Raw genomic sequence first — 10,147 nt, forward strand, 5'->3', positions numbered from 1 at the left:
AAAAAAAAAAAAAAAAGAGGGGAAACTACAAAAAAATTATCTTAAAATGTTAAGCTGTGAGCGGGATGGGGTTCTCCACACAGTCTTTACAACTGGATTATTCACCCCAAAATTTGTACATAATTTTACGGCAATTTCTTTCATCATAAATATCATCATTTTTCGTACATTTTTACTGAAGCAAAATCAGCATTTTTGGGGGGTGGAAATGCTGCGTGAAAAAGTAGGCACGGCTTCTTAGCAAAATAAGCATTTTTTTTTTTCATGTATAATTGTACTATACCCACGGGAAGGGGGTGATCGTACGTGACGGGAAAAAAAAACAGATAACGTTGGGACGAATGGTATACAAAAAATGATCGCATCGTAAAAAGCAAGATTGTTGAAAAAAAAAAAAAATAAATAAATAAACGCACGTCAGGACATACGTAAATAAATACTCGTGCTCGATCATGGACCTGTTTTAGCAGCACAGGGGGACACGTGGAAAACACACAATTTTGCAAAAACACAAATATTTAGGGAAGGTCAAATTGCTAACCTGTTCAGCTCAGTGGACAAATACATTTCAGGCAAAAGGATAAGAAACCGCGCTCCCCTGAAGCATTTTTACAAAACAGACAAGGGAACATGAAGTAAGGCCGAGGGGAAATCACCAACGCAGGAAGGGGGCGCGACGCATGCTTTGTCGTGTCCATATTTATGCTATTACATGCCCGTTGTGATGTACCCGTGTGGGCTGGCCACATTTCATTTCGTTGGACGCCGCCCTATTTCTCTCCCTTTTTCCCCACTTCGTTTTATCTCTTTTTCTTAACGATTTTCCCCCCTCAGATTTTTCAAGCCTAAGAAGGAGCACACGCTGGACGACGCATATGGTAATAACGTTTTTCGGGCACAAAAAAAAAAGGAACACCATATAGGGTGTGTTTCTTTTAAGAGTTCATGTGTTTATCCCTTCGCCCCCATTTTTTATTAATCATCTAAGTGCCCGGTGCATCGACACAGAACACCGCACGTGGAAAAGTGCAAGAGTACGGCAAATTAACATGCCCCTTTGTACGAACACACGCGCATCCCTTTGCAGGAAACCTGGAAAAGAGCGTAAAAAGCATTGATGATAATATTGACAGATATAATAAGGAGCTAAAGATAATTAAGCAAAAAATTGAGGAGGAAACGAAAAAGAAGCCAGTCAATCAACATGCCATTAACAACTTAAGAAACAAAGCTGCGATCATCATTAAGAGAAAAAAAACGTATGAAAGCAATAAAGAAAATACACTCGGAATTCAATTCAATATAGACCAAATCAAATATGCAAATGATAATGTGCAAATGTCAATTGATACATGTAAGGCTCTGGAGAGCACAAGCAAAATTATGAAAAAAAATATGAAAAAAGTGAACATTGGAAAAATAGAAAAATTGCAGGATGACCTTTTTGATTATATGGAAGAGGCAAAAGAAATTGGGGAAATTTTGTCTTCCTCCTATGATATACCCCTAGAGTTGGACGAAAATGAAATCGATGCAGAGTTGTCCCTAATCGAGGACAGCATACTAGACGAACAGGTCGAGGATAACCTTACTGATTATTTGGAGAACGACAAGGTAGATGAGAAACAGGAAAAGACACCGGAGCAGGAAATACCTGCCACGGAAGAACACACAGAACTTGTTAAGAATAAAGCAAAGCATAGTGAAAATTATTATACACAGAAGGAGAGCTAAGGAGGAAAAGGCAACAATCAGTGGTATGAATGTGCTTTGCAATTAAAATGGGTCAAGTGAAAAAAAAGGAACACAAAAAAAAGGACATAGAGGGGGGGAGAGCGTTAGTCACTGCACGTGTCTTCTACGCGCATTCGCTGTGTACACAGGTATGTGCATATCCCGAAAGGTAAGCATTTATTTACCTTTTCATTTGGGCTCAACGGCTGCGAGCCGTATATTTTTTGCTTCAACGCCCTCGCATGGGCACAGTAAGCCGTTTAATATTTGAAAACGTTACCATAGGGCATTTACTATATTCTGTGTGCACCCCTGCTGAATTAATGTAGAGGGCATTCCTTTTTTTTTGCCCTTATATTTTTTTTTTTTGTAAATTATCGGATCATTTTAACACCTTTTTTATGCCCAAAGTGTGGCACCCGTATGAATATTCGTCGCGTCGTAAGATAAGTTTGTCCGATCAGGAGCACAAATTTGTAAGGAATGCATAGCAGAGATGGACATTAAGGATGCCATGTCAGTAGGCATTACTCCTGCCACTGCTACGTTTTAAGATGAATCGAGGGCGAAACAGCACACGAGGAATTTCACAAATACAGGAAAAAAAAAAATATATTTTTTTCCTTTCGATTAGTTTTAAGTATCATTTTGGGTAATTATGTATACAAATTCACGAAAAAAAAATTGGAGCAAACGGTTTGGAGGTGGTTGTGCTGGTATGCACACGGGGAAGCAGCATGTTGAATGGTTGCGTTTGGCTAGGCTATGACTATAAGGGGCAGGCTCGGGACGCACACGTGTGGAATAATACGCGTCCGAATATGCAAACGTGAAGGTATATACTTCCCTGCGTGGCGATTAGGAATCCTTCTTAAAAATCTTGGAGGGCTTATACTTGCTGTCCTGTTCGGGCGAGCACATGAAGGGCCAGTAATCGTGCAAACATTTCTCGAAGACGTGATTTATAAACTGATGGGTGTTCTTGGTGCAAGGCTTGTACTCGTTCAGAGATGAATACACATTATTATATATGCATTTATTTTTCGGAGTAGCCCTAATTGAGGAGCTTTTAAAATTAGTAAACACATCATGGTCGGGCGAAAAATATTTGCTGTTAAAATAGCTGCACTGATTGCTCATATTATAGGCTCTTATTTCGGAACAAGCAATGTGGTGGCAATTGTACATGTCTATATTCGCCCTTGCAAAATCAAAGGCATGTATAAGTTCATGCGTTAGTATATATTTGAGCTTATAATAATTGTTAATATTATTTGAACAAAGCCAAATGGTGTTGTTTATAGGGTTGTAACCACCTACGTAATTTGATTTACTTTCCTTGGAAGGAGCAGTGATTGTATTATTAGTATACCTAATGGGGGACGATTCCGAGCATGAGCAATTTTCCTTGCTCTTTGGAAGAAAATTATTTTTATTATTCACGAAAACATCACCAACTTTGTACGGGGGAATAAAGAAGCTCACCACCTTTTGAAAAAATGTCTTCTTCTGCTCTTTATTATTAGGGCAATTTATGTATATAACGTTAATTGGGCGATTTAACGCAGATAATGCATCAACTAAAATTTTAACTCTATAATTGTTCAATACAAAGTACATAAAAATTTGCAACTTTATTTTGTCGTAAGGACTTATGTCGTCATTAAAGTTGGTCACAAATTTGTTTTCCTTTTTTCTTCGTGCGCTGTCTGGAGGGGGAGCACTCTGCGGGGTGAATTCCTTCGAAAGGGGGGATTTTGGCAAGGAGTTATCTGAAGGGAAGTTATTCGGAGAGTGCTTCTCTGAGGGGAAGTTCTGTGGAAGTTCCCCTTTTGTTAAACGCGTTCCGTCGGGGTAAATTTTGTGTTCCCTGTCTGCGCTACTCCGTGATTTGTTAGTCTTGCTCGCCACGCCATTCTCCGAGTTAGCGTTTATTTGTTTCTCTTCTGTCTGGGGAGCATTTTCTTCAGCATTTTTATTCGTTGTTCCGCTTTTATCGCTACTCCCGAGTGTGGTTTCCTCGCCTGGGTTCATCGTGGGGGTCCTATCTGTCCCTCCATCAGGTGTGACGTTTTTATAGTGGTGAACAAATCCACCATTTTTTTGAAGCATTGATTTGAAATGATCATTTATGTTATAATTGATTACGAACAGATCATTATAATTCGGCCATTTGCACACGTTTTTATATTTCAGTGAGTATTGTACCAAAAATAACATGTCACTGAGTTTCTTTTCTTTTCCATTTCTAAGAAGAATTTTTTCTACACTCTTTTTTAAATAAAATTGGTGAATTTCTTTACCTATTTGTTTAATTTTTTCCTTTCCTCGTTCCACCCTCTTGCGTAGCTCTTCCATCTTTTGCTTTATACTCAGCGGAATGGACATAAATGGGTGAAGCTTTTACTCTTTTCCCTGAACATGCTTTCCAATTGTTCCCTTGCCTGTTCGATTTTTCCCTTTCATGTTGTATGCAGCACCTCTTTTGCGCTTTTCCAAAGGGGCATAAAAAGAGATATATATCCGGGGGAGGGGAAATAATAGCCATGATGGCATCCATGAAGAGAAAAAAAAAAAATCAAATTACACCTGTGCGAGGGTTAATACCCAATGGAGCAAACCGAGCAAACAAAGCAGTACCAACGGAAAGAAACCAAAATGAATAAAACGAACTGCAAAGAGAGCAGCCAACAAGGGAAATATTATTAAGCGTTGCAAAAGTGTAGATAACTTATAACCTATACGAAATGGGAAAAAAAATGGAGGAAAAAAAAGAAGTGTTGTTTCCAAATCTGTGCATATAGAAAATTTTCGAAAAGCAAAGATGTTTCCTCCTTGTGCTATTTGGAATAATGCCTCTTTTGTCTGCGTTATGCAGCATTCCGATTTGAGAAATAATTAACAGTACGTTTAAGAAGGCAAACAAATTGGGGCATACGATAAATACTCTCCCACCATTCGGTGTGAGCGTGCACGTCGTTGCCAATTTTGAGGAGTGCCTCTTCGTGCTGGAAAAAATGTATATTCACATATGTAGATTCAAAATAGTTGATGTTCCCTATGAACGTTTTAATGTTGCAAAAAGGGAGGAAATCGTTTACGTGCCCCCTTTTCCGTTTCGAATGAAATTTTAGCGTCCTGTGTGATTAATGTGTAGGGGACACCTTTTTGTTCTTTTTAGCTTTCTATAGCTTTTGTTTAGCTTTTAACGTGCTATGGAAACATGCGCAGTCAAGATACGTTTGAGCTTGGGATCATTCTCTTCAAGTTCGACTGAGCCCGAAGCGACGTTTGCTTGTATCAATTCCCGTTTCTCGTTTTGCGAGTTCCTTCTACATATGGGAAAGATTGCCTCTTTTGCGTGATCCGCCGCTGATTCTCTCTTTCATTTCCGTGACAGCAGTAAAAAGACCCCAATTTGAGCAGGTCCAAGGTAAGGTGCATTGAGGATATTACTTCCGTCCGGAAGCGACGCGGAGTGGCGAATTTCAAAAAAGGGGACTCTTAGAAAGAAGGGGATACCTTTCCAAATATAATTTTCCAACTTTGTGATTTTTCCGTTCTATCATGTGACAGCTTAATATGTTGTCCGCTTAAAATTGCAAAAGCTCTCGTTGAGGGGGAGGTTGTTTCTGCTTTGCAGGGGGGGCGCCTCCCTGCCTTCCATTCGTGGTTTTTGTCAGAATGGAGAAAAAAACAACGGAGACACATGTGTATATATACATATTGCCATTACACATTTGCGTTTTTTTGGACCTATTTAATAAGAATAAAAAATGAAGAAAGTGGGGGCGGAGAAGCAAAGTTTTAACCTTTTAAGAGGAAATTATACTGTAAAGGGTTGTTTTTTTTTTTTTTTTTTTTTTTTGAACCAAATTAAGCATTTTTAATCAGAAGAGAGGAAAAGTGTGGCAAAAATCATGCATGTTGCAATATGAACATAACTTCATTTTTTAACAACTAAATAACAGAAAAAAAAAAGGCAAAGTGGTATATTTTCTACAAAGCGAAATATATGCATTTTGAAGCTTACACGATAAACTCTTTTTGACGAAAAAAAAAAAAAACTCTTAAAACGGTAAGGATGTCCTTCCCATGTTGCCTTCTAACACATCAGTAAAGAAGGTGAAATGTCCAAACAGACGTGAACCATTTTCGAAGATGCGTATTTGTGTGTACATATACGTGTATATATTTTGTTTTTTTTTTTACATTTTTTCGTTTTTTTTTTCCCTTTTGCGTGTCTGCAAGGTTTAAATGTGAGCAATTATGATTTTGCGCCAGCGAGCGATGAGAAATGAGGAAGCGGCCAAATGTAAAGAACCATATATTTCCTCTGAGGGCGAACGGGATGACTTGACGTGTGCTCACTCATGCGCATATATATATATATGCATATGTGGAGATATAAACGTATGCGCATATTATTCACGCATATGTGCATAGCATATACACGAACACATTTTGCGCGCATACGCAGCCTCCTTAATGAAACGTTAAAAAAAAAAAATACATATATAATAGTGGCAAAATATAACAAAGACAAAAGACAAAATGAACACACAATTTTTATTAGAATTTTTCTTCATCGCATGCTGACCCCCGTAATGTTATCAAAGCAATATTTGGTAAGTCGGAATAACATCTTCTTTAAGCGTTTCCCATTTTTATTATATGCCATATTATTCTCGCCGAGTGGGGGAAAAAATCGCATCAGCTTTTGTTGCAAATGAATATATTGTACATAAATGCGAAACACTTTTTTCGCAAATCCGAAGCACATATTTTTGTAAAATTCACCAACGCAAACCGCAAGATTTCAAGCGCCACTAACTCCGAGCCATTATTAACAACCGTAACAGAGTAAAGGAAGGACATGGGCGAGTAAAACAAATTAAGCGCGGCATGGGACTCGCTGCAGAGGTGACCCATGATTTGTAATTTGTAACTCACGATGTACAACGCGCTTTCATGTCCTGATGAACAATCGCGTTTCCAAATGCAAGGGGGAGGAAGCCAGTCTACATTGTGACGCTTAAAAAGGTACAGAGAGGAGGGAATAAGTTAAAGTGTACATAAATTATACACTCTTAAAAAGAAAAAAAAAAATTCGCACATGAGGAAATATGCATATGCCAACATGTATACATTTACCTACATACCTAGAAACTGCATTTTTGCTACTTCCATTTTTCATTTTATTGCCGTTCCATTTTTCATAAAATTCTTAATCACGGCTAATGTTTCCCCTAAATGGTGTTCCAAAATGCAAAATGAGCGAGCGAAGAGAAGCGCTGTTACGCGCCTTTTCGCCTACATAGTACGAGTGTTTCCCAGTAATGATGCCTCATTATGTATATATGCATATGAATCTGTTTGAGCGCGTGTACATTTATTTACCCCTTTTCTTTAAACGCAATATAGGTAATACTTTTTTTATCGCTCCCCTTTTTTGACAGTACTGCGGAGCTCGGTCAGAATCGTCGCTGCGTGACTTGTTCCCACTGGTGAAGCCATACATTGAGGGGGAAGTCTCGTACTCGTGAGACATTGCCCCGCTGTTTGGGGTTACTAGGGAAGCAAAGAGGTACCTAGATACGTGGGGATATATTTACCTATTTATATATACACTAACGTTTAACAGTGCAGATCAGTACTGCCTGCCGGCTGACTTCCCCGCGCTTGCGAGTCCTGATTGAAGAACATCAGATAGAGAACGGCTCGGGCTAAGGGCGAATTGGGGGAGATACGGAAGGTGGGCAAGATTCTCACCGGCAGAAAAGGGGTCGGGATATAACTATGTGCTAGACCATTGTCCCATAGAAGTTTCTTTGCCGTATGGGGGTGGGGACCTTTTAACAGGGCTGCGCATGCGTAGGTACATAGAATATTCACCTTGCGTTGTGCACTGATGTCAGTGCTTAACCCGGTCGTTGTTTTTATTCTTCCCCTTTTTTTTTGTGAGAACCCGTAACGTTGTAACCGGCCACTTTGATCCCACCTGAAGAGTCGGAGAAACCAACCATGAAGTCGCCAGAAGCATCAATGCATGAAGCGTATAAGAGCTTCTGCTCACAACATCCCCTGAAGAAGTTGTCCATGCCGAAGAGCGATCTGGTATGGTCCTACTACGACATTAACAGCAGAAATGAAAACATAGTGATCTTTTTGCATGGGATATGTGGGACCGCTGGGTGTTACTTTTACCAACTAGACGCATTGGCAAACTTAGGGTTCCGAGTTATATCCTTTCAGTACCCATGTTATAATTACCTAAAGGACTGGATAAAAAATATGTGTAACATATTGGAGTATTTAAATATAAAGAAGGCACATTTTTTTGCCTCGGATTTGGGTGGATACTTAATGCAGTTGTATGCAAAATTGTACCCGTCCAAAGTGGAGTCTTTAATGCTGTGCAACTCGTACAGAAGGACAGATGACTTTGCTGCAGTTGCAGCGTTCAGAAATGTCTACGGGAAATTATATAGCTTTCTGCCCCATGTGTTATTAAAAAAAATCATGTTGGAAAATTATATTTATGTAAATTATGTGAATATAGATTTGAAGGAGAAAAATTCACTAGAGTTCATGAGTAACGAAGTGGACTTAATATCTTCTGCAGACTTAGGGGGAAGAATAAGTTTGCAGCTATCGTCAGAAAGCGTTGACAGGATTCATATTAACGATAGCAGTATCACCATTCTGCAGACATTAAATAATACCTATGCAGATAGCCTAAATGAGGACATGAAAAATGCCTACCCGTATGCTAAACATGCGATATTGAAATCGGGGGGTTGCTTTCCTTATCTCAGTAGACACGAAGAAGTCAATATGTACATTTTAGTTCACCTCAGGAATAACTGTAACGCTGGATTTGTGAAGGAGCAAATAATTAGCATGAGTTATATGCACCAACTGAAAACTGAAGAAGTGGACATTGAGAAGTTCGCTTCTGGGAGAAAATTTGGCAAACGGGCTGATGGGAATGATCAGAATATGACCAGTGAAGGGAAGTGTACGATTAGTATCATCAACCGGTGTGACACTAGTGCCTCTAATGATGATATGCATAAGGGTACAACATACCACAGCCAGGGTGGAGATCCTAACGGGACTACCTTTTCCTATAGGGGAAGGAGAAAAACGGAGGAAGGCAAAATAATACAGGGAGTACGTAACATCAGGCGGGATGGGCACCCAGAGGAACAGGAGGATCTTTTTAATCTGCATAAATATGGCAGCTATAATAGTTGTGACAATTTTAGCAGGAAGGATACCGTGACAAGCGAGGAGACCGTTAACAGCCACGAAAGGTTGGACGCGGCGGCTAGCGGTGGTCAGCCTCGTCTCCACCGCGGCGGTGCGTACAGGGAGGTGTACACCACAAATGACGATTTCCGCGCGGGGGGAATGAACGAAAAGTTTGGCCAAGAGCACCAGGACAGCTATGCGAAGCAGAATCCGTACGAAGAACAAAATGAAGATCACGCGAATGTGCAGAATTACGCGAGTGAGCCATTTCCAGAGGATTCCGACGCGGACATCGTGGACATAAATCACAATGACGGTTATTACAAAAATGGTTATCAGCACGTGAGCAGAAATGTGAAGCGCGAGGAAGATGTCTATGGCAGCCCTGATGTCGAATATGTGTACACGAGCAACGAGGACATCCAATCAACCGGGCGAAATGTGCGTAACTCTGAGGAACGCTACAACAACGAGTCTTTAAATTATGCCGACAAGTGTAATGAAAATGACCCGCGATATGGCCGCGCAAATGTTAATAAAAATGACATTTTCTGCCATTTTTAGCGTGTTCCCATGGGTGTTTTGTTTGTGTATATCCCTTGGGAGGGAACCCCCCTTTCCCCTATTCTGTTTAGTTTACTCGCTTTGCAGCTTTATATATGCTTCCTGCGGAACTGGTGATGAAGCGGGAAAGGGTGAACTCATGGCACCTTTTTTTTGAATTCGCTTTTGCCTCCCGATTTGGCGCTTCCCCGTTCTTTTGCATTTTGTAATTTTGCACCTTTTGTGAATTTGTTTTGTTACACTGTCTTTAGGCCATGGGCGAATTGGCGCTGCTCGGATTGGTACTACATGATTTGGCAGTGTCATTTTGCTGCACCACTTTGCTGTGCCACTGGTGGATGGGCCATCCTTGGAGAAATTTTTGCGCGCGAAATTTTACCACTCCTTGAGGCCCATCCTCCGAATGACCACAAGTTTGAATTTGCATACGTACAATTGAATAGGTACGTGTGACGCGTTTTACAATAAATATAAAGAAAGAGGAAACGAAATTGTGTAAACACTTTCTTTTCTGCATTTCTTCCCCGTTTTTTTCTTTTTTTTTGTCCAGATTTGTGTACACAAGTGAAAAAAACTTGCATGTTTTTTTTTT

The 10,147-nt window shown here is 40.0% G+C and overlaps 3 protein-coding genes across 3 annotated transcripts; 2 read left to right on the forward strand and 1 right to left on the reverse strand.

Moving 5' to 3' along the window:
• Nucleotides 1-630: 630 nt before the first annotated feature.
• C922_00372 (hypothetical protein) lies at nucleotides 631-1,734 on the forward strand (the record flags this gene model as incomplete). Its single annotated transcript, XM_008815989.1, has 3 exons — nucleotides 631-635; nucleotides 835-878; nucleotides 1,088-1,734. 3 exons carry the CDS (start codon nucleotides 631-633, stop codon nucleotides 1,732-1,734), a joined length of 696 nt encoding a protein of 231 aa, XP_008814211.1.
• Nucleotides 1,735-2,592: 858 nt separating this feature from the next.
• Nucleotides 2,593-4,092, reverse strand: C922_00373 (hypothetical protein; the record flags this gene model as incomplete). The annotated part of the gene is made up of 1 exon (XM_008815990.1): nucleotides 2,593-4,092. One exon carries the CDS (start codon nucleotides 4,090-4,092, stop codon nucleotides 2,593-2,595), a length of 1,500 nt encoding a protein of 499 aa, XP_008814212.1.
• A 3,666-nt stretch (nucleotides 4,093-7,758) lies between these two features.
• Nucleotides 7,759-9,555, forward strand: C922_00374 (hypothetical protein; the record flags this gene model as incomplete). Its single annotated transcript, XM_008815991.1, has 1 exon — nucleotides 7,759-9,555. The coding sequence occupies one exon, from the start codon at nucleotides 7,759-7,761 to the stop codon at nucleotides 9,553-9,555; it is 1,797 nt and encodes a 598-aa protein (XP_008814213.1).
• Between the last annotated feature and the right edge of the window lie 592 nt (nucleotides 9,556-10,147).

The sequence above is a fragment of the Plasmodium inui genome (genome assembly GCF_000524495.1).
Source record: "Plasmodium inui San Antonio 1 unplaced genomic scaffold supercont1.1, whole genome shotgun sequence".
In the NCBI taxonomy this organism is placed as follows: domain Eukaryota; phylum Apicomplexa; class Aconoidasida; order Haemosporida; family Plasmodiidae; genus Plasmodium; species Plasmodium inui.